The 24,305-nt window shown below is 40.6% G+C and overlaps 2 protein-coding genes across 7 annotated transcripts; one reads left to right on the top strand and one right to left on the bottom strand.

Moving 5' to 3' along the window:
- The first annotated feature begins 363 nt into the window (after positions 1-363).
- On the top strand, positions 364-20,247 carry kcnn4 (potassium intermediate/small conductance calcium-activated channel, subfamily N, member 4). 5 transcript variants are annotated; one of them, XM_018687270.2, is made up of 11 exons: positions 399-1,100; positions 6,428-6,523; positions 7,908-8,027; positions 8,253-8,344; positions 11,112-11,247; positions 13,267-13,284; positions 13,845-13,955; positions 16,484-16,605; positions 17,716-17,785; positions 18,543-18,709; positions 18,855-20,247. In XM_018687270.2, exons 1-11 carry the CDS (start codon positions 696-698, stop codon positions 18,856-18,858), a joined length of 1,341 nt encoding a protein of 446 aa, XP_018542786.1. In that variant the 5' UTR covers positions 399-695; the 3' UTR covers positions 18,859-20,247. The 5 variants fall into 5 exon arrangements, 4 of the variants coding, with proteins under 4 accessions (XP_018542777.1, XP_018542786.1, XP_018542768.1 ...); XR_007814586.1 differs by lacking the exon at positions 18,855-20,247 and adding an exon at positions 17,434-17,526 and having other exon boundaries at positions 364-1,100; positions 7,908-8,344; positions 18,543-18,615; XM_018687252.2 differs by having other exon boundaries at positions 7,908-8,344.
- On the bottom strand, positions 19,578-23,836 carry si:dkey-79d12.4 (zinc finger protein 160). Of its 2 annotated transcripts, none has more exons than XM_018687241.2 (2): positions 23,753-23,836; positions 19,578-22,410 (listed from the first exon to the last, which is right to left on the bottom strand). In XM_018687241.2, exon 2 carries the CDS (start codon positions 22,377-22,379, stop codon positions 20,412-20,414), a length of 1,968 nt encoding a protein of 655 aa, XP_018542757.1. In that variant the 5' UTR covers positions 22,380-22,410; positions 23,753-23,836; the 3' UTR covers positions 19,578-20,411. The 2 variants fall into 2 exon arrangements, with proteins under 2 accessions (XP_018542757.1, XP_018542748.1); XM_018687232.2 differs by having other exon boundaries at positions 23,461-23,787.
- Between the last annotated feature and the right edge of the window lie 469 nt (positions 23,837-24,305).

The raw sequence follows: 24,305 nt of genomic DNA, 5'->3' as shown, positions 1-24,305 counted from the left end.
CACAGCAAGTCATAGGATGAAGTTACTCAACCACGAGGTGTCACTCTGTAGCTGTTGTGGGGCTCGTACTGCGTTACCAAAAATAAAAGCCTCGGGATTCATTGTGGGCACATAATCTGTTTTATTTTTATAGTCTGTCTTATTTTCTTTTTCAGAGAAGGCAAACAAGGCTTTGTGGCTTGTTCCCTGATGATTGAAATACGAAACAGATTTTTCTTGTAACATCTTGTCTGTAAGAGTTTTTCCACCAAATTGCATCTTATCTGATCAGACTGGCCCTAATCAAATGAAGGAAAAATATGAAAGAACATCTTGTTTCCTCTCTTTAAATAAGTGAACCTGCAATATTCCTGAGCTTTCATGCGCTGCAGTCTAATTACTTTGGCGCGCATCACGCGTAGACAAGCGCGCGTGCGCGCGCGCGCGCACACACACACACACACACACACACACACAGCACGCAAAGAATTCATTTGCGGCAGGCTGACGCACTCTCCTAAAATAATAACGCATGCAAATAAGAGCACATAGCCCGCTGCGATGTCCAGAAGGCACCAGTGCGCGTAATTACGCCGCGCCGGTTGGTAGGAGTGTTAAGGTGAGGGTGTATTAGAGGCAAAGTGTTTTGGTAAACCCGCTACTTCGATGAGCAACAAACGAGAGAAGGGCCTGGTACACAGTGCGCCCATCGGACTATGCCTTCCCCAACTTGGGAGGGAAGCAAAGCGGAGACCGGACAGACAGAGGACGGAGCAGCGGAGAGCGGCGACAGGGGGAGAGGGACAGGCGGCCGTCTCGTGTGCGCCCTGGAGATGGAGATGACAAACCGCAGCCTGCACGGCGACTCCAAAGTGGATTGTGTAAATTGCGATGGCTTGATCAGTCGAAACGGCGGGGACTCGGCTGAAGTATCTGTGCCGCTGACACTTCCCGGGAAGCGGACAACTCTTATGGAGGGAGACGACCTCTACAGACTGCGAGACAGAAAGGTTTTATTAGAGGATAAAAAGCGCCTTTGCGCGTTGTCTTTGGGCACCGCTCTGCTCGGGATACTGCTCATGATAATCCACGTCGAGATATGTCCCAACGTCTATAAACCGGTAGGTTGAAGAAATTAACCACACTAATTCGTGTATATAGGTGATCCCACCAGACTACAAATCAGAAATAAATAGACTGGACATGTTTGCGATGCAACATTTTACCTTTGTTGACACTTGGATCTAAAAACCGTAGAGTTGTGTTTCCACTATAACTCTCATGCCTTTTGTTAACAAATGTAAATTCCCCAAATTAAAATTAAAACTTGTGCTCTGGCGACATGTTGCCATTTTGCACGTTACAAAGGGTTTAATTCAGCGCACATTTGCATTTACATCTGCAAAGTTAGACCATTTACACAGCAGTGCATGCTCTGTAAAGCAGCTAAATATCTGACATCTACATTACGTTGATATTTTGCTCTAGTCAGCTGGTGAGGACATTTTACTTTTGGCCCTTGAACTCATCATTAAATGATATAATAATTTACAAAATCACCACCTTCTTGCTTCAGCATCATGCAGTGAAGCCAAAGCCTGTTAGTAATTGCTCTGCTGCTGTGTGGCAGCCTCTCAGCTCTTCCTCAGCTCCTTGTGCATTAGTTAGAAGTGCTCAAAATAGAGATTTTCACTGAGACTACCATAGAACTAATACATTAAAATCAACAGGTTGATATTAAACCATACTGTCCTGGAATATTTCAGTATTTTAATTGACCATAATTGTTGCAGAAAATACAGCCTTACACAACTGGCTCTATTTGTTGTCATAACAACTTCCTTGATTAGCAGACAGCATTGGACCCATGCAGCACAACAGCAGAATCTGCACCTGGGCTTTGAACCTCCCTGACCTACTGATTAGTTAGTCCATTTCCAGACACACTATTTGGTAGCACAGCCTCATGACATTAACATGCAGATCTCAGTGGATAACAATGCCAGGCCACACAATCAACAAATTATTAACTCCCCCCTGACTTCCTACAGCACACGCCAGTTCCACATGTGGAAAAAAGTTCTCATGCATGCCGCAGAACGTCAGACCACCTCCATGTTGAGAAGTTGGTGATTGATTACCGTGTCAAAGAGCCCCAAAGTTTCTTACTCGCAACCTTTTTGAGAAACCTATGGAAACATGGCCTGACCTTCAGATACTACGCCTGACGCGTTCAGAGAGTTGGACCTGGAGAGACACTGCCATGAAATTAACAGTGCTGGCACGAGCATGACATTGCTATTCCAGTTTACAAATACGAACCAAGAACAGGTGTTGTCTGTCCATTCCTAACAACAGGCATCAGCTCCGGTACCATGGAAATGCTGATGCACTGGAAAAGTGTTCTCTGCCGCAGTTAAAGCATATTATTTTGGAGAGGCTGCCTCGCTGATTTAACCATAGCTTATATAACTATTGTCAGCATTCATCTTTAAATGTCATATGATACCCTAGTCATGAGTGTGAACTGTGACGTCTGCCTCCCCTGTGGACTGTCATGACTTTTTTTTTTGTCACATAGGGGCTGTCTTAACAAAATACAGCATCTTTGCAGTGGGCAACAATTTTTTAATACCATTTTTAAGTATGCTGCAGCATATTTTGGAGCTGCCCTATCAAGGTTAACGCCAGTCTACAAAGTTATATTTTAAGCATACCTTTTCATGGTTATGCACGCAAACAGGGCTATTTATGGAACGTTTTTCCACATTTCACCTCTTCCCCTACAGCGAGATTGCTCACAGTACTTCAGGCTATCTTTCCACATCATTTAGTGTATAATTAGAGTGTTTGCATGGCCAGTCTAAAAGTCTCTATGCTTTGAGTTCAGCTGGGCTGAAGCCAGGAGTGTGCACTTTGACCTGGATGCAACCTCGTGTCCTCTTTTCTGAGACTCTTTAACGATTTCCCTGGAATGATTTTATGAATCTAGATCAATAATCACACGTTGAGACTGACATGTCGAACATGATGTCCAGTATTGGAAAGAATATTCCCCTGATATTCTTAAACGTGTAACTGTAAGGCTGCAGGTCAGGTTTGTCAGATCAAGCATAAAAGGCAACATTGTTGTCTTGGGAAGAAAAATATATTTTAATGAGACAGTATAACAGTTTTAGAACATCCTTCAGTGGAACTGTAACCACTCCTTTGCATATAATTGAAAAAAACAAAACAAAACAAAACACTGTCCAACCAGCCAGACCTGCCCATACACCTAGTCACAACATACTTGACTTTTACACCCTGTCTATATTTGTGTCCTTTTCCTCCTATTGTCTTGATGGTTTTACCTGTGTCTTCGTTAATTTAATGAGAGATTGTTCTCATGCTTTAACTGTTTGCATTGTCTGGCAGCTTGACAAGTTTTTGTTTTGTATGAATTGCTTGCATTTCATATTTCTCACTCTGCAGTACTTGCCTTTTAAGCCTTTTCATCCTCCTCTTCTGTTCAGCTACATCATGGCTGCTTTCTCCTTGTTTAATTACATACTCACACACACACACACACACACACACACACACACATACATATGTATGATCATATATACAGATAAAATCGCCCACACATGAAAACTTGGATTACATACAGTATATGACCCACATGCAAATTAGTGCAAATTAGCACTAACTCAGTACCAGTATGTATCTGTCATCTGTAACTTTCCCAGAAGCAATATTTCCCTACTCACCCCAAAAGCAGCATTCTGCATATTAGCCAAATTTGGCCCATAAGCAACAAGATAAATCACCCCCCTCCCCCTGAAAAGAAAAAAAAAACCATAATGATTGTACATATGAGCCAACAATGACCCATAAAAATCAAGTCAAAACTAGAACAAAAGCTGTTTCCAGTGCTGGAACAGAGTCATGACCGTCATCCAAAGTGGTCCAGATCTTGCCCACATGTGTATGGTGTCTGTAAGGAGGAATCATCAAAATGAGCTGCCATGGTGATTAGTGGTCATGAACCACTGCCCTCCTCCTAAAGATCACTATAATAATCCTGTGCACTAGCAGTTCTTGATCCTAGTGGATTTTCTGGAGGGCTGATGACACACTTCAGTTAACCTATAACTAACTAGCTAACAAGAAAGAAAACCAGCAGGTGCAGGTAGGTACTTCACTGTGAAGTCACCTCATGCAGTTTTTGGTTGTTATTAACTAAGCCTGCATGTTTTGAGTGTGAGTGACCTATATTACAAAAATCTACATGAAAGCTAATGAAACCAAACCAAACCAAATTAGAAAACTAAAGTCAGATGCATGTATTATTGCTCTGGAAAGTATTCATTTATTATGGAACATACAAATCAAACCATTGGATTCAGTGTTTTAATTATTATTTTTTTTATATTTAAATTTTTTTTTTTTTGGTTATGCCTTGGGTGGCCTATCCTGGTTACAGTGGCTCGTTGTCTGTCCAAGACTATGAGAAACAATCCATGTTAAGGTTAACCCAAATTAGGTTCACCGGGCTTGAAATAACTGTTTCCAGGAGGCAAAAACGTTACAAAAACATTTTTAGAAACTCAGCAAGACACATGTTGTTGAACCCTCTGTTATGGAATGTGGTGAAATGTTAAGCTTTTGTGGGGTCTTCTAATTAGCCCTGGACGAAATACAGACATGATGTGGATGCTATGGGAGAAACTGGAAAACGACGTACCTTGCCAATGGACGTCACACCACACCACCTACACGCTCAAGTTTCCTCAAGTTTGAAAGTTTGTAATTATCTTTTTAACTGTAAACCACATTAAACTGCACGTCCCATTAAAAACTTCCATTGACGTTGCATCAGTTGCACTGAGATGCATGAATAATAAAGGGTGTAGGTGCTCTTTAACCTGCTGAGACCAAGGTGGTATGGCGGGGGCCTATGCTTATTTGTTTTCATATTAGACCAACCATCATAGCATATCTATCTGTGTCCCCTGCTGTTAGTCCCCTAGAATGGAAAGTATTTCATTGGAAGTGCTCTCATCACTGTAATTGAGTGGCTTTTTATGTACTTTTTTGGAGTACATTACAGAATCAGTAATTCCACTTTCTAAGGCCTAAATTCTATAAAAATTCTAATGAAGCTCTTTTTGGAAAAGCAAGGCTGAGTAGCCTACAGTTATGTTGTTATAACACAAACAGCATGATATTCCATTTAAACGAGTTCCAAATAATCTTTTATGAAAAGGAAATTGCTGACACAACAGTTATTATAAGGAAACAATGGTTAACAGACTTTTGAGAGAATCACAGATTAGAAAATGATTGTTTGGTTTCATTGGTGCTATTGATAGTACATTTTCTTACTGAATATTACAGTCTTTCATAGCTGTATCATAGCATGTGTTATGAATCTTAGATGCATACACTCCATAAGGGTACAAGGTGATGAGGGCTGTAACTTATTGATGAAACTGTTCATTAGTTTTTTCAATTTATTGACTGCTGTTTAGTCTGTGAAACAAAATGGATTGTAAAAAACACCCATGTCTGACCAACAGACCAACACACCACCTAAGACTTATATGATATAAAACTGTGAAAAGCACCATTTGGGACATTGAAAATAATGAATGTTTGCATTTTTTCCTCAGTAAGTCCTAAACAATTAATTGACTATCAGAATAGTTTTTTGATTGATTTTCTGTTGATTCACTAATCTATTGTCAGTGACTTGTTTCAGCTCTACAAAGTAAAATTGATATTTGACCAAAATCTATACCGATGCAGTGTGAAATAAAAACACATCAGTCAGTTATGGTTGCACACTGACTGGGGCTCCTGCATAGTGCAGATGAACTAGCACTTGTCCATCACCGAAGAGACAGACGTTTACTGGTTGGCACAGCAGCTGGTCTTGCATGGGTGGGAAGCCAGTGAGGGATCTGTCCTTGCAGACTAGTAACTCTTCTTTGTCAGTCAGCCCACACTGTCTCAGAGGAAATGGCCATACCAATGGAGGAAAAAAAAACAAAAAAAAAAAACAAAATACGTCAACACAGAGATTTTCACTGAAACATTCTGAAAATTTGCAAATAAACACAGGAAGTGTCTGAAATATATAATGTTCTAACTAACTAACCAACCAAAAGTAATATTTAAGTACATAATTCACTTACATACAGTGACAGGTTACAGTGACAGGTTTTTATACAGCAAAACAGGAATGTGCTGACACATTAACCACCACAAGTGAGTCAGTTTCAAACCTTTATTTTGGCAACCTTCAACTGTAATTTCACCTCTCCTTGTAAACACTGAATATCCTGATGCTCTTTCCTGTCAATACTGCAAAACACTTGATAATGGAGAACAATGATTAATCAGCTATTTGAGACAGCCTTGTTTTCATGTCTTATCTACCCTCTCTCTATTTCCTTTGTAGGGATCAAACATTGGCTTAATCATCAACTGTTTCATCAGCCTGTCCACTGGGTGTCTCCTCATCCTCATTATAGCTTTCCATTATAAGGACATCAGGGTGAGTTTGTCTTTTCCCCCTCTTTACATCAGTCTGGACGCCCTGTATGCATGAATGAGAGCCTGTTTGTGTACAATGCATAGGTGCACTGTTGATCGTCAGGGCTCAGTTGTCATATTTTGTGTATCACTTTTTTATACCAGCAATTTTTGTTCCAAATTAGCTTGGTCAGAATGATACTTCGTTAGAGATACTCGAGGGCAATCGTTTTAGAAGGAGCTCTCGGTCCACTGATGGTAGCCTCAACACTGATTATCTGTGTTTTATTTGCTGCATGCGTAAAAAAAACCCTGGATGAAAACCTCAGCCCACACAGACATGCACAATGCTGTAGCAGCAGTATTTTTCCAATCCACATGGCTCACTGCCATTATGTATGAATTCAATATATGTGAAGGGATTTGGTTGAAATTAAACAGAGTAAACATTCTTTCATTTGCTCTTATACACATTCACAACATGCATATTCAATAAATTGCAACAACAAGTGCAAAAAGTACTGTGTACATGGACAGTAGTTATAAATACTGAACTACATTGCAGGATTCATGGTTTGTTTTGTCGTGCTGGTTGGGCTGTTGAGTTTATACTCTGACCTACAGTGTTTTCTGTTTGGTTGCAAGTCATGTGTTTCTGATACAAGAGGGGTCCATGCCAAGTGCGTGGACGAGATAAGGGAGGGCAGGTTTTGGGTGGAGACTAATGCATGTGCAGTGTTCAGCGATGCCTGGTGAAACCTTAAGTCTTTGGTGTCAGAGGTGACAAACTAAATCATGCAAAAACATCAACACGTCTCAAGCTGTGGAGCGAGGAAAAGGCTTTTATAGATAACATGGAAGAGGAGAAATTTGACCTGTTTAATTACCTTGACTTTCTTTAACAAACTTAAGTGCAATAAAGCCACATATTGAGGGGATGAACACATTTTCTTAGGAGTTCTCATGTGAACTATCAATGCATCTAGTATACAGGTTTGATAGCTGCTGGATATCTATGGCTTGATAGTGGTCATATATCTCTTTTTTTCTTATCACAGCCCAAACATGGTGTACTGTAGAGAGCTATGTATGTGCATTTTCTTCTTGCTTCTTGCTTGCTTGTGATGCACATATGCACAAGTATGCATATATGTAACCAAATCTATTTACTCAAGGTTTAAGAAACTAGTATTGTTGGAGAATGAGAGATGAAATCGGAAGCAGAATAAGAGTTTTGCATGTTTGTCCACATCCTTATGATGGTGATTTAGATAGGATTATTTCCAGACCTTGTATATTAGCATATTAGTATAAAAATGTGGCTATGTTTTTACTCATTTTCATCTCCAACTTTTATCATGTTTTTCTCTCGCTCTCTGTCTTCACTGTCCTCCTCTGTCTTTCAGCTGTTTGTCAATGACCACAACCAGGTGGACTGGCGTATTGCCATGACAAGCCACAGGGTTTTTGTGATCACTCTGGAGCTGTTGGTCTGTTCTATCCATCCCGTCGGCACATACTGGAAGGTGGGCCTCCAGGTCAACTCCACTTCCTCAACTCCGCTCTGTATTTCCAACGATAACAACGAGGCGCTCTTGGACGTGGAGCTGCTCTTATCAGTGCTGATGTTCCTCCGTTTGTACTTGGTGCACAGAGCCATCCTGCTGCACAGCAAAGTGCTGCTGAGTGCCTCCTACAGGAGCATCGGGTCACTCAACAACATCAACTTCACCTTCCGCTTTGTTCTCAAGGTACTGATGAACAAACACCCGGCACGCACGCTGCTGGTCTTCATCCTCCTCTTCTGGCTCACTGCGTCCTGGATGCTTACTTTGTGTGAGAGGTAGGGAAAAAATACGATATAAATGGACTGCTAGAAGTTAGAAGTCAAACTAAACTTGCAAGAAACTGGTAATACATACTGCATATTGTCCTTACTAAACATTATAATTAGTACGTAATATCTTTTCAAATAAGAGATGCATACAATGAGCAGTTGCACCAACCTTGGAGACTGACTGTTCATATTATGAGGGACATCCATCAAAAATAGAATTGTTTTAAATGGGAAAGCCTTCAGTGAACATTCTACCCCAAAATATTCTGTCATTTATAAATACCACTGATATAATCTTGAGCTTTGTTGAGTTTGTTGAAAAAAAAAAAATCAAAAAAACAACTCTTTGATTTCCTGAACAGACACAAAAACCGTTTGTCCATAAATTCACTAAAGAAAATAAACAGTGTACTTGGGAAAGACGCTTATTCTCCCTCTTGCCAAGAATTGGATGAGAAGATTGAAACCACTTTGGTTTCTGTATAGAACATATGAAACTACAGCCAGCAGACAGTTAGCTTAGCTTAGCATAAAGACTGGAAGCAGACATGAACAGCTAGCATGGCTCTGTCTGAAGGTAAAGGTAAGAATGATGCATTGTGGTTTCATTGGTATGTACTGGACTATTTCTTGGCACCTATAGAAGAGCTAGTAGGTGGATTTTTTTCAGCCTCTTAACAGAGCCAAGCAAGCTGTTTCCCCCTGTCTCTAGTCTTTGTGCTAAGCTAAGCTATGCATCTGCGTACTGTAGCTTGATTATTAGGGTACAGATATGAGAAAAGTGTCTGCAAGAGAGTGAAGAACCGTATCTGAGTATAAAAGACAGTTGGCACATTTGACTTTCACATCTTTGTTTCTAGTTTTATGAGAGTCCTTCTTGCTGAACAAATATTGACTGGACTCCAGACAACTAGAAAATGTTAACTCTGAAAGAATGCTAGTTGTTTGCTTTCCACAGTAATCACTGGGACCATTAGTTTTAACATTAACATTTTCAACGCCCTTTATAAAAGTCACCTTTAACTTCAATACAGTCATGAATTGAGCAAATATGTGACTGCCCAAAGCACATTTTTCCAATGAATCAAAATAGAAACTAATTAGGTAAGCAAACAAAGTTTTTATTTCTCTTTCATTGGAGGACTTAGGCAGGATTTCAGCCATCAGACCCTATTCCCTGTTTTGTGCAAAATTGTGAATAGAGCTTTTGATATCTGAAATAATAGACAAAAATGTTTCTGATTGGTATTTCATAGGACTCACACACACACAGACTTTGATGGTCAATTTGACTTTCCTACTCAATATGGATTTCCAATAACTGATTTGATAATCATAGTCTATTTTGTTACTCTAACAAGTTTTTCTTTAATGTGAGCCAGCTAAATGTCAGCCTGATCCTCTGCAGTCTGCTTGGCTGTTTGAACAGTGTGAGGTCATTTGTTCATCTGAACCTTAATGGGAGGTTTTGCCTTCAGTTTCACATATCTCAGTCTTATATGTTTGGATTTGTCAGAAGCAATAAAAGAACTTTTGACTGATAGCTGATAAAACCACCAAACCTTTTAGTACTGAACTGTTACGCCAAACATTTTCTGTACTAGTTGAATGCCACATCAAGGACACAGACGAAAACTCACACACTGAATGACTGCTTTGTGTTGTTTCTACCAAGTATTGTGCTTTATAATGTTTTACAAGTTTACACTGGTATCCACTTCCGAAATATTGTACAGCATAAGCACTATTTGATTAACAGTATGATTTACAGACCACACCTTTATCTAACTCTGAGGACTCATTGTGCACAGGATGGGTGTTTAATATTTTGCTCTATCTAAGGCATAAAGTTCCACAGAGTTAGAGGAAGACTCACAGACTAATGGGTTGGGTTCAAGCATCAGTTTATTTTACAGGTCCCACAGTCTCCTAATCAATCATAATAAGTTTCTTTTCCAGGACTATATAATCTGGTACAAATGACGGGAAAAACAGATCATTGGGAAGGAAATGAATCAGTTTGTACACCTTAGTCCAGCTGATTGCTTGTATTACCTAAGGAGTCTTCAAGCTGGTGCACACACAGTAGATCATTTGAACATAGACAAATGTGAAACAGTTGGATGGTGGATGCTAGTGATTGTCTCATCCTGGGTTTTCGTGAATCTGGTCATCTCCAGGAGCACCTATCATCAACACAAAAATAGTAGTCAAGGGTGTATCTGGAATACAAACCAGCTTGATCAATTGAACAAATATACTCAATCAATCAGTTTTTCAGGAACACCTTATTCCTAATGCAGTCTTATACAAAAGTCCTGTAATAAATACATATAGGTGTTCCACACCATTTACATCAATGAGTATAATACAATAATACAATAATAAAGCAATACAATACAGTTCAAAAACACCATAGACTGCAGCCAGCAAGTTGAGTTAACACAGCTGCAACAAAAACTAAACATTATAACCTTTATGAGGCACAATTGCAGGACTGTTTTATCAGACTGCATTTATTCAAGATTATAGCTGGTCTCTATCATACAGTATATTAACATTACAGTTATATGAGATTCATTTCATTCACCACGTGTTGTGAGTGATGAAAGATTTTATCTGCATCTCTTTGTGTAATAAAGTGTAAAAATGTGTAAAAATTTCCATATAAGGTCACTGAAATAATAATAAATGAGTATTTATTAAGGTAACTTACATAGTCACTTTAACATATTTTGTTATAACAGTCTGCCCTGCTCTCTCCTTCCTGCAGGCAGAAACAAGCATCAACAGGCAACATGGAAACCGCTCTGTGGCTCATAGCCATCACCTTCCTCACTGTGGGCTATGGGGATGTGGCACCCACCACCAGCTGTGGCAAGGCAGTGTGTCTCTTCACTGGAGTCATGGTAACTAGGTTCGGTTGCTTGTTGAGAAAATGTCATATTTAAGACACCGAAGATTTCATGCTCTTTTGAGTTTCATCAAAAAATACACTTAATATATCATTTCAAGTGCCTGTTTTGTTCTCCTATCAGATAATTATTTAGCCAGCATAACACTAGTGGTTTTAACAGAAATGACATTTAATGCTCCAAAGAATGGAGATGTCTTATCTTTGTTCCACCACTGTATTTGTTCTTAACCAAACCACCTCATGTTTCAGCCTGATAATGTGCTAAAAACAAGATGTTCTGTTGCTGTTCCTTGTATTTTGTTTTGCTGTGTTCTCTCTGTACAGGTCACATTTTCCCCTACTTTAACTTTTATTCCATTTATTCTTAGTTCTGTTATGTCCTATTCTGTCTTACTCATATCTAATGTTCAGATTTGTTTCATTTCATTCCATCTTGTTCCATTCACTTCCCCGCAAATATACTCTATTCTAATTTGTTCTATTTAACGGCCTTCTGCTCTATTCCACATTGTTCTGCTTTATTCTTTTCCGCACTGTTCCATATCATCCTCTCTGGTTTGTTTCATTCCCTTCCCTTTCTGTTCTGTTCCATTGCAGGAACTCTTCCCCCATTTTCCTATTTAATTTTTCCCATTTCATATTGGGTCAGTCCACTTAGGTTCACTTCCCTCCTGCGCCTTTTTTTTTTTTGCGTCCTATCCAGGCCTATTCTGCTCTATTCCACTAGTTATCTTGGATGGATTAGACTCCTTTTTGCCCGGCTGCACACCCTAGCGGCGCTGACAGACCTGAATGCTTTCATTCCCTTGTGTGTGTGATTTAGATCACAGCTGTAAATTTATGGATGGTGCCTCTGCAGGACCTTGGCGGTACCAGGCGCTCACACTAAAAAGACTGAGGGAGAGAAACTGTCAGCATGCAGTGGGCGCTGTGCACTTCACACAAAGCATCTATATGGAATGTGATGTTTCTGCTGAGTGATGACATTGTTTTGCTGCGATCACTGACTTTTCTCCTCATCATATCTGGTGGAGATTAGAGTCAGTTACACTTTGATTAGTTTTTTATCTCACTGTGAGTAAAAGAAATACATATCACAGAGAGAAAGTAGGGAAAGCATCACAGTCACTTAAAAATGTTTTATTCTGTGTAGAGAAGCACAGAACCTTTCAAAGTGCTCTTTATTTAATATCAGCAAGATGTTTTCTTCATGGTGGTGCAAATGAATGGCAAGGTTGAGACTATAAAAAGGTGGAAAGGAAGGTCCAAGATAGAGGTTAAAGGGATGGGGAAATCTTATACAAAGAGTTACAGTAGAGCAAAATACACAATAAGTCACTGAGCACAAGGAGCAGCTTTGCATTTGAATAGGCAATGAACTTTGGTTCGCTGCCAGCTGCCCCTCCTCTGTAAATTCTGGTACGAGCAGATAAGAGTCACCGCCGCGGTTCTAGACATGGGCACAAGTCCAGTTTAGACACCTCTGTGACAAAGTGGAAAACAATCTTTTCCCTCTCTCTTTCTCCATCTCCCTTGTTTTTATAAGCTCCCCCTCTTATAAGGGAAAACTTTCCACCATATCCATTTTTAGGTGGTTTATTGTCTTTGGCACCACTACAACAGGAGGGGTGTGCCAACCTGTGCCCATGATTTGGAAAAAAAATAAATTTCCTACTCCCATCAGGGCAGCACTGGGAGCCAGTGACTGGGGTGATGCTCACACCTGTAATATGGCTGAACGGTCAGCACTTCTGCTCAACTCCAGCCATAACTCAATTTGCAGCTGTGTTCAGGGGTTGACAACACTGTTTGCATCCCATCACTATGTGTAGATGGATCCAAGGAAAGAGTTTGCACCTCCCGGGTTTCACAGACAGTGTAAAGATGGATATTTTGTGGCTGTGGGAGTGAAGGATAAATATATCTTTTAAAACCCTGGTTTTTGCTTTCTTATGGTCAGGCTTGATGGTTCTCTCTCCTTCTCTCTCTCTCTCTCTTTCTCTAATGCAAGCTGAAAAGAGGAAAACAGGTAAAGACTAATCTTTATCTTTTATCATTATCTATAGCTGGACATGGGTACAGTGCAGTGTTTTGTCTGCGTGTCCTATGATGTGTTTATTTGTGTGACTGTGTGGATGTGACTCGCTCTGCGGCCCATCTGAATACTCACCATCGTTCTGTAGTTCCCTGTCCAGCAATAGCACAAGGCTATTCTCAGAGGAAACCCGCACTATTATAGCAGTGCCACAGAGGCCTGTGTTTAACCATTGAACTCTCTGTGTAAATATAGATTTGATTTATTGGATGAAACCATATGAGGTATGAAGATCAACATTCAGTTTTCTGAATAAGTGCTTTCCCTAGAGAGGAATGGTGAGACGCAAGAGCCACTGCTGAGGCTGCAGACAAAGTCAGGCTTAAAATCAGCCTGTAAAAGTGAACATCAGCTTCTCTCGCGTTCTGCCTTGTTGATGTCACTGCAGTATTCTGGATCAGTCCTGCTCGATCTTTGAGAATTTGTTGAGGCAGATGGTAAATGTATCAGTACCCATGCCAACAGCTGTGTATATGTGTGTGTGTTGGTCTTAGGGTGTAGCCTGCACTGCCATGCTGGTGGCAGTCGTTACCGAGAAGCTGGCGTTGAACAAAGGAGAGAAACATGTGCACTTCTTCATGCTGGACATCCAGATCTCGAAAAGGGTAAGAAAGATGCTATATTTTCTTAGCATAAGTGTCTTACGATGTTTAAGCTACTGGAATATGATAACAACATACCTGCTCACCAGGTTGTGGATTATTCTTTGAAATAGTTTAGCAACCACCTCTTCTCACATCACTGCTGTACTGGCTGTAATGTTTTAGATTTTTGAATCTACTTTTCTTAGCATCCAGGGAACCATTGGTTTCTAATAATGTATTAAAAACAGCAGAGACTTGAAACTTGTTTAACCCTATCAATCCCAGTGGAATACCAACATCCTGCCTGCTGCTTAAGTGACGTTTGCACACGAACCAATTGGTCAATTTCACTGTCATACATATATATCATATCACATATCAATAATGCTGGTCTTTATGGGCAGAAGGAGCTATCATGCTTTCTTCTCTGTGTATGTCGCTGTGGTGATCCCACCATGTGAGCATCACACTTTGGTTGTGTCCCATTCTGCTCAATGAAGGAAGAAGCTGGAAAGAGTTCACCCTCAGACCCCCATGACGTCAGAGTGGCATGTTTGATATGAGTCAGGTTTACATGCTGAAACACATCATAAAATCTTGACTGCAACTGTTCACATCCAAATAGCAGCAGCAGTTTTTGGCCCGGGGCTGAGAGGGTTAAGTTAGATATTCCATCACAGTGAACACCACGTCTGTGTTTATTGTTGTCAGCGTCACTGGAGCATTGCGTGGTAATGCAGCTGTAGGTGCAGAATGATTTGAAAAGTCTGTATTGCATTGCCAGACAATAACCTGTAAGGGGGGGAAAAAGGAGAAAAAAACTAAAATACTTTGGTATGCTTTCGAAAAGGCTTGGTAGTTACATAAAATATGTTGCAGGATTTGTAACATGTTACAGGATTTGTAACATATGGGGGAAAACATGTAAAATCCTTGCCACTAAGTAGGAAGCCACTATAAAGCAGAATTCAAAGATTCAAAGAGGTTATTAACAGATTAACAGCTCAGTATAGGCCAGATAATCGACTTTAGATTCCAGAGAGCGATGTTAGATGAGGTGTCATGTGACTAAATAAACCCTAATGACATTACAGACTCTCTTCTACCAACTTCAGTCTTCTTTAATAGGAGCTGAAAATGATATCTCTCACTTTTTCAGCTTTTTTGTGATAAGATTTATCTCAATCAAATGAAGTTCCCGTCATAAACACTAAATAAAGCATCAGCCACCTTCCCTCCCCCTCAGAAGTTACTGCAGTGTAGCAAGCGGATAGAGCTGTCAGGATGGAATCGTCACTACTTTCCATGTCGCATGCATGTTTTGGTTTTTGACTTTTTTTTTTTTTTAAACAATGATTTTTTTCCTTAAATAAGAGACACCAGAGGACAGGAAAGTGTGGGAAAAGAGGAGGGAGATGAGGTCTGCCAACCCCTTTATAGCATTTTCAAGGCGTCAAACAGAGGAAATAATCTTATCTCTGTCAGGAAAGAAGCTTGTGTCAGTTCAGGACGGTGCAGCGATGGGCAGGAAACTGGTTGAGCTTATGTGGGTGTTTGTGAGTGTGTGTGGAAGTGGCTTGCATAAGAGTTTCTCTGTTTGTAGCCTTGGACAGGATTCAAGTGTTTGCTTCTTGATGGGAAGGAGGAGGTGTCTGACAAATAGAAGCTTACAAGGAAACATTGTCATAAAATCAGAAAAGCATCACAGGAATATACATAAATGTGTTATGATTGACAGAGTTCCTGTATTCTTTAGTTTCAGTGTGTGCTTTGTATGCAGTGCAGAAGCTTCTCGACAAACTGTAAAGCAGCGTCTGACTGTGGTAGGTGCGCTGCTTTGGAGGATACAACCATTTCCTTTCTCCCGGTGGCTGCATCCTGTCACTAGGTGCATCTTTATGCCTCGCTTGTGGTTGTTTTGGTCTGCGCGTGTATGTTTTTGTGCATGTGCGTGCATCCTTCTGAGCTATCTGGTGCAGTCCAGATTTACACTGATGGGAACAAGGGAAGACATCTGGATGCAGACACTGACAGCTTCTATTAATAACCCCCACAACAGGGCCAGAGTGACATCATCACGGGGCAGTTACAGTGATTTGGGCAGGAAGACAAACAGACACAAATAGGATCAAAGAGAAAAGTGTAAAAAGGTGATACTGGAGAAATCCTGCCATGCCTAAACCTTAGTTCTAGGCTGCATGGCCTGTTCTTCAAATTCCTGTATATAAACCTCTCTATGAGAGTAAGGCCTTCATAGTTCTGTTTTATCTGAAATCAGCATCATAGAGCAAAAGGGCTGAACAGGAAAGACTGTCTGGATTTAATCAGCTCGCCTGGATGACTCATGATTTTATTTCCTGCACTAAAATGATTGATATAAACCAGATTCTGTCTTAAAAAAAAATACGATAAGCCCTGCGTGTTTTTGTCAGTCAAGCCTGCAAGTTTGATTGACTTTATCCTGACAGCCTTATCACCACACATTTCTGCTCCTGCAACTTCCCCCTTTGATCAGTTGATTATTTTGGACATTTCTGCCTATTTTCTAGATCCGCCACGCCGCTGCTAATGTGCTGAGGGAATGCTGGCTTCTACATCGCACAAACGTGACAAAGGGCAGCCGAGGCGAGCACCGACGACACCAGAGATGCCTTCTGGAAGCCATCAGAGTGTGAGTTATCGTATCGCAAAAGTGTGCCTTCGGGCGGGGATGTCTGTGTTTGCGTACGGGCGAGGGATGCAAATGGGTGGTGGTTTGTGTGCCTTACATGTGTATTTTACGGGTCATTAACTTAGTGTCAACATGCTTAACCACAGAGTCACAGTTTTTAATGACTAATTTAGATTAGTAATTAGATTTGTTTGCCTCTTTTATGTGGGAAGGGCATGTGTGAACAAGGGTACGCCCTTTTATTATACAGAATTCAAGGCAAGGTTCTTAGACATGCTGGCATTTAACTATTTAAAAGTAATGTAAAATTTGACAGCAAAACACAACATAATGTACATCTTCTGAGACAATCATAAAGAAAAAGAACATTGCACATTTCTTTTTTCCATTTGAGTTGTGTCTTCTTATTGTTATTGAGCCCAAGCTCCTCCCTCGTGAACAAGTGAATTGCACGAGACTGGAGGCCCAGAAGTGTATGGTCATTATCCTGACAACAGGATTATGTGTGTGAGTGTGTGTTAGCCTGGGTGGAGGGGTTGCACTTCCTGCTTTGCACTGGGCAGAACCACTATAAATAAATATGCTCTGGAAAGCACAAGCGGGAGGCATGTCCACACCTTGGGATTAAGAGAAGTATACCTGGATGCTAGACTGCAATATTGGGTTCCATATTTCATTTTTGGTGGAATCTCTGGTTTCATCCACCAGAGACACCAAATTTAGTCTTAAATCTCCTAGCAGTGTTTTATACCTATTTAACAAACAGCATGACTCCTGCATGTTGAATAGTGGAATACTAAGTTGTCAACATATTTCTCCACAATCTAGGAGCGCTGTGTTGTGCCAGGACTGTTGCATTCACCCAAAAATAAGACACTCCATCTGCTCATGGGAACTTCAGAATCCCCTAAACCCTCCATGGTACACATGGCAACATCATATTGGCTTTTTAATTTCTTTTAAATCAAGGAAATTGTCTTATACTAGATTGTGAAATAACCTTGAACAGTTTCCCTTTCAATGTTTGGAATAATGTAATTAAAACGCATGTATGTGTGAAATAATTCCACATGACTGAGATCTATCAAACCCTTTTTTTCTCTTGCACAGATTTCGGCATTTGCGCCTCAAACAAAGACAGCTGAGAGATTACGTAAGTGAGATGGTGGACCTCCCTAAGGTGAGCGACAGCTGTCACTGGAATATTTTGCACATTTCATTGGAAAAGGCAACTGCCAAATGAGATCCCCTTAAAAAACACTCACTACTTACATAGACTATTACTCAGTATTTTATGGTCTGCTGTTTATCACTAGGTGTTCAGACACATTAAATGCTTGTTAAAAAATCTCCATTAAATGTCTCAGGATTCATTCCTGTCAGGAATTCATAGGCCTAGAAAAGTTTTCCATATGGAATAAACCCAAGATGTAAAGACATTACCCTGCGAGAGGCACTGGTGCGTAATTAAAATGCATTTTCTTGACTGATTTATATGGAAAACAAGCCTGTTTTTTTTCTAGTGTTTAAGCGTAGCTCCTTGGTAAGATGTAGAAAGTAAACCATGCCACAGTCACTTTGCAATCAGTTAGTTACAGCCAGCCAGCCAGTCGTGCAGTAAGCTGACCATGCTCCTTTTCGTTACTGAACCACATCCACAGCAAGCATAGAGGCCGAAAAAAAAGTAACCAAAATTGTTGCTGTTGGTTTCTTGTGGTTTAGAGCCTGCCCCAGTGAGTTGGCTTGAAACATGCACATTATAATAGCATGTCAATCAGTCAGCCAGTAAGAAACATCACCTCTTTAAAGTTTTGCTATGAATTTGCAACATGCACTTAAAATGTGTCTGCACAGAATTCAGACATCTTCATGGCTGTAGTTTTCCCCTGACAAATACAATAATCTTTGCACCTGCATTGTGTGGCTGATCTCGACAGATGCAGATGATCATGTGCGACCTGAGTGCCAACTGGAATAACTCCTATCGGGAGCTAGAGCAGCGTATCCTCTCCATGGAGCAGAAGCTGGATGAACTGAGTCGCTGCTTCCAGCAAACCTCTGAGCTGCTGTCTCAGGTCCTGCGTCAGCGCAACCCAGAGATCAGGTAAACAACTCTTAGAACTGCTAGTGACGCTGCACAGATCTGCTAACAACACACTGCAGGATGTGGTAGGCCCGTCTACGCTGAATCGGGACATGTCTGCTAAGGACAATAAGTCTTTTTTTTGTTGTTTGTCTTTATTTTGCAGGTGACATGTCTCTATGCATTTGTTAAGAACGGAGTTAACTGCCTTCACTGTTTTCATCTACAATATCCATGAAAATGAGACGGTAAATCCTCTCCACCCAGAGCTGCTCCAGACTCTTAACATGCTGAACCACTTGGAGGACTGGCATACCTACTAAAGATCTCATCTTCTGGCCCTGTGCTGAGTGCACTGCACAGTGACTCATAGCTGTAAAATTATACAGATAAAATAAGACTTTTATTCACTGTGGGAGGAGAATCACTGTGCATTTTGAGAAATCTGCTGTGATTTCAGCAGTTGTGTTTGTGACAGCGAAAGAACTGAATTAAAGTAAAACAAGGGCCGTGGAGATCCGTGTGATCCACACTGTCACAGGCTCCAGGATTGCTCTCTTAACTGCTATTTGTGAGGATTCATTGATGGACTCCGTCAATGCCTTATTCCTGTGGAATAAGATATATATTTTTACATGCTAATGTTATTTTAAATGTCTTGCAATATTTTTTAACAGTGTTAGCCTGATCAATTTTATAGAAACCTCTTTTTCAAATCCTTTTTCATTAGCAGACAGTTTAATGGTTACCAAGCTGATTCTTGTTTGCTAACAGTCTTATTGAATATAATACAATCTCTAACAATTGCACATTGTTCTGCTTTCCACCAAGCCACCAAGCTATTTGTGAATGAAATGTTTTAATGCTCCACCAACAGAAGAAACTAAACTTCAGTTCAAGTATAGCCTTTATTTCAAACTGTAAGTCCTTGGGATTGCACCGGATGTCAACTGAAACTCAGAGATTAATGTCGACATTTAAGGTTGTAACCATCTGATGCAGGAAAAGCATCTAACAGTTTACACCTGTTCTCAAAACAATGGAACTTGAGCCTAAGATATCTTGTAAGCTCTTCTTTTAGCAACCCAACAGCTCCATCTAGTGGACATGAATTAAACAATGCAATATTGAGGACAGTTATTATTACAGTCATAAAAATTATGTAACCAAAAGTTATATGCTATTTTAAACCTGAATACCAATGTCTCGCAGGAGCATAACATTTGTAGTGGTGTAGGCGGTAGTGAAAAAAAAACAGAACACAAGAGGACTCAGAAACCCCCATAAAAAACCTCACTGATAAAAATGCACTTTGTGACAACCATTTGCAAAACTGGACCAACTCTTTCTCTCGAGGATAAACTGGAGTTTTGATGTGTTTTAACTTAATCCAAATACTGAAAACATGTTCCTTGTGGGTTAATTTGCACTTGCATTATGTTGTCAAAAGAACTTACAAGGAATTTATTCTAACCGTTTACTATGTATCATTTGCACATGGTGAAAACATGTTAACAACCATCCAGAACATGCTTATAATTAAAAGCCATTAAGAATGATTGTGTATGTGATTTTTGCTTTGATTTTATCACATGACAACACACAAATAAAGTAGCGACAATCAGATGGCGTATGAGAAATCCCTTTTAATTTAACACTTTGTTTGCACAAAATTGGGGAAGGGTACCTAAAAACTAGACATCTTGATGCTTTTTTGTTATTGTTATTTCAGGGGCCTCCTCAATTGTTTAGTTTTTGTCCAGTTTTGAAGTTGATGCCATATGTAAGCAGAGGGCCTAAAAAACAGTTGTCCACAGTCACATGTAAACGGCATTCTGCACTTTCTCTTCACTTTCTGTCTCCACGTGCGACCAGAAGGACGGCACTTTTTCTGTGATTTGCCCTTCATGTGCTCAGCTAAGAGTCTTGCTCCTATGAAAGTCTCCCCACAGCTGACGCAGATGTAGCTTATGGCCTCAGCGTGCTGAACACAGTGTCGCAGGAGGTGCAGCCGGTGCTTAAAAGTTCGACCGCACTGGCACTGGTGTGAGCGGTGTCCTCTGTGGAGGTAGCGGTGGCTGATCATGAAGGAGGGCTGCCGCAAGATGGCACCACACTGCCTGCAGGGGTATGGGGCCTTGGAGCGCCAGCCTGTGTTCATACGTTTCATCAAAGCCACATCTTGGCTGTCGTTCTCAAACATGGCCAGAATGGTGGGCGCTGGTGGGGAGGCAGGGTCAGAGATCGTAGTGGCTGGAGTGTCAGTGTCTGTGGGACCGGGAGGGGCAGATAAAGGCCCGGAGAGATGGCTTGGTGGCTGGTCGGTTGGCTGATCTAGGGCACCGTCTTTCCCCAGTCTGACAGACGCAGGAGGTCTGCCTGGGCGGGACGAGGAGGTCGAGAGAGGAGAAAGGCTAGATTTCTCAAGAGTGGACAGTGACCCTTCACAGGTTTGGCCAACACGGAGCTTTCCATTACTGATCTGGTCAACCACATATGGACTGCTGATGGCTGACTGGACTGCTGTGCCATGGACGAAAGGTGAAACGTTTTCGTCGGTCAGCGCTGATGGATTGGTAATAATGCATACTTTGGTGCTGACTACTGATGTGTGAACTCTGGTGACATGGTTTAACAAAGTTTTCTCAGAAGTGAAAAAGGATTTGCATATGTTGCATGCTTTCGGCATTGTTTCAGAACAAAAGAAGACCAAAGGTGATTTGCTCTCCTTGGGACACTGGTGGTTATGGTACGAACTCTCTTGAGAGAAAACCTGGCCACAGATGTCACAGGAATACAAAGGCATGTAGTGTTCATTAAGAGCAGTCTCAGTTAGAAAAAGCTTTTTGCACATTGAACACTGATATTTTACCCTTACACCACTACAGTGCAGCAAATGGAGCTTCATTGACCTAAAGGGCCCTCTACCACACGCAGAACATATGGAACTATTAACACTAGGAAGGGTTGCAGGGTGTTTTTTAGAGTGCAGACTATCAGAAGAGTCACTGGAATGATCAGTTGAACTTGAGTTTGAGCCAGCATCTGATTCTGGATCATCTAGACACAAGTTTGTAGGTTTAGAGAGTGTCTTATCGTCATCATCAGATTCGGAGCTTGTTGAATCATCTACCTTCTCACAGTCACTTTCCATGTCAATGTCATTATCATCCTCACCCACAATATACTCCACGCTGTTTTCAGATGTCTCAGGTCTCTCAGGCTTCATCTCAATTCTTTGTTGAGGTCTCAACTCTGACACTGAGTCATGTGGTACTGAGTTTGTGTTTTGCTGTACAGCCACCTCATTAGAAAAGATGTCAGTGTTCTGACTGTGGTGTCTGACTGCAGAAACCAAAGAGGGCGCTTCCTTAAATTGCGCTGAGCCAGTGCAACGTATCTCAGCATGCTTGTTCAATTCCCACACATTACTGAAAGACTGATGGCACTTTTTGCAGAGGGGCGGCGAGTGAGCATTATCTAGGTGCGTAGAAAGTGAAGTCAGGCGTCGGAACATAACCTTGCAGATGTGGCAGGTGGCGTTGATATCGTGGCTTTTGTAGTGTGACATCAGGTTTGTTATGCTGCTGAATTTTTTGCCACATTCCCAACATTTTGCCTCCGTGTGCACACTTGCCAGCCTTTTTGAGGATATACACCATTCTTCATCACTGCTTGAATCTTCAGACATAAGGAGCTGGTCAAAGCAACCTAGGGGTGGTCTGAAATTTAAAGTAGAATGGACAGAATCACTTGTCTGTGAGTAAATCCTTATTACAGGTTTGACATAAGAATCCCTGCAAAGCATTACATCTGACTGCAATTAATCTTAAGATATAAATTTAGTCAAACTTCTGTGATTACGATTTAGAGCAAAAAGCAAATACACTATAAATGTAATGACTGACTGACAAAAACTAATCAGTTCATATCTTATCATAATTATAATAATACAACCGCTAATTAGTTTGAGCCAATTATCAACCAACCATGCCAGACAATTTCTGAAATACCTAAACAACAACTGAACTGATTGCTATGACATTTTGTAGACACATTCATGGTCTCCAGAGGTTGCATGCTACTGACTTCAATCATCCCCTAACTTTTCCTCTAACACCCTTATGAGGTTCACTTTTGTGGCTTTCTGTCATTCAACTTGTGACATTCATGTCCCCTTCAGGATGAATTCTATCCACCTGAAAATTCCCTGACTTCGCATGTAGTGCCATCATCAGGTCAAATTTTTATTTGTCCAGTAATGTACAACTTTAGTTTTTGTCTAAATACTTTCAAAATCACATTCCCATGAGCGTCAGCTGTACTTTGTGCTCAATGCTAATTAGCAACTATTAGCATGCTAACACGCTAACCTTGCTTAAAAATAGCATGATAGCATTTAGCTCAAAGCCTTCAGTGCCTAAGTACAACCTCGCAGAGGTGCTAGCATGGCTGTAGCCCCTTAGTCTTGTACTCCCTGTCGTTGTTTACATCTTAAACCATTGTTATATCATTTACATTCAATACCATTCAATAGCTCATAATTAAATACTCATTAGTTCCAGTTCTAGGGAGGGTAACTTTTTTGTGTCTTCACCTGACCATAAATGCTTCCTCATTCAACAGCACAAACCCATAAGCACTATTTATTTTTCACAGTTTCCCACTTTTAGCTAGTTACCGTTACAGCCCACCGTGTATTTTCCTGTAAGACAACCGTATCTGAGCCATGTAACGAAACATTACACTTTCACCTGCTCAGGGAAACTTACCTCCGTCCACAGGTAGAGCACCAAAACACCAGTCTGCAGCTCAGAGCGGTGAAATAATCTGATTCCGATAAACTACAAGGGGACGGTTCGTCAAGTCATTGACTGTTCGTTACTAAAAATGTGGCTAGCGTTAACATTTACTCATATGTAATTACGTGGGTTTTGGAGAAATAAACAGCTTCTCTTTAAGATGTAGGATCGAAGCGCACCCGCCTGCGCAAATGACAGTATTACAGGTATAACTCTGCTCATAACTTGAAGAGAAACCTTTAAAATTCACGTTTGATTATACCGTCAAGTTGTAGATGGCGTCCACACACCGACCTCCGGTTAAAACCGGAAGAGAGACGCCTACATCTCCCATAGTGCATCGAAGTGTTTCACTCTACTTCCATGGCTAACGGTAGTTTAATATTTCTCCAAACTCCGGGGAAAACTATTGTTTCATACTCCCAAATTACTGTATTTGTAGTCGATAGAATCATTTAATAAATTGAGAATTTTGTAATGAGTTTAACTCAAAATCATCTCAAGCTAAAAGACATTTTGCAAGGGCGGTCGTGAATTAGCAATATGCCTCGTTTTCATTTGAGGGAAACCAAGAGACTCCTTATTCGTTTCATTAAACAACGCTTATACTGTAAATATTACTACAAAAATTGAACTATGCCTTTAAGAAGGAACATTTAAGGTGTAATTTTTATTCATGCATTTTTCAATAAAGGCAAACACGAAGAATAGCATGTTTTAAATCTTATTCCTTCATTCAGTAAAATATACAGTACAAAACGCCGGTCTCTCTGCGTCGGAACTACCTATATTATCACAATGTTTCTCAACGACTT

The sequence above is a fragment of the Lates calcarifer genome, linkage group LG15 (genome assembly GCF_001640805.2).
Source record: "Lates calcarifer isolate ASB-BC8 linkage group LG15, TLL_Latcal_v3, whole genome shotgun sequence".
Lineage (NCBI taxonomy): Eukaryota > Metazoa > Chordata > Actinopteri > Centropomidae > Lates > Lates calcarifer.
The sequence above is the reverse complement of the archived record's forward strand: the minus strand, read 5'-3'. Positions and strand labels throughout refer to the sequence as shown.

Excerpts from the sequence above, each read along its gene's own strand:
- kcnn4 (XM_018687252.2), top strand. The coding sequence starts at position 696 with ATGCCTTCCCCAACTTGGGAGGGAAGCAAAGCGGAGACCGGACAGACA. Across the intron at positions 8,345-11,111 it reads ATGCTTACTTTGTGTGAGAG|GCAGAAACAAGCATCAACAG; the intron begins GTAGGGAAAAAA and ends TCCTTCCTGCAG. Across the intron at positions 17,786-18,542 it reads AGATGGTGGACCTCCCTAAG|ATGCAGATGATCATGTGCGA; the intron begins GTGAGCGACAGC and ends TGATCTCGACAG.
- si:dkey-79d12.4 (XM_018687241.2), bottom strand. The coding sequence starts at position 22,379 with ATGTCTGAAGATTCAAGCAGTGATGAAGAATGGTGTATATCCTCAAAA.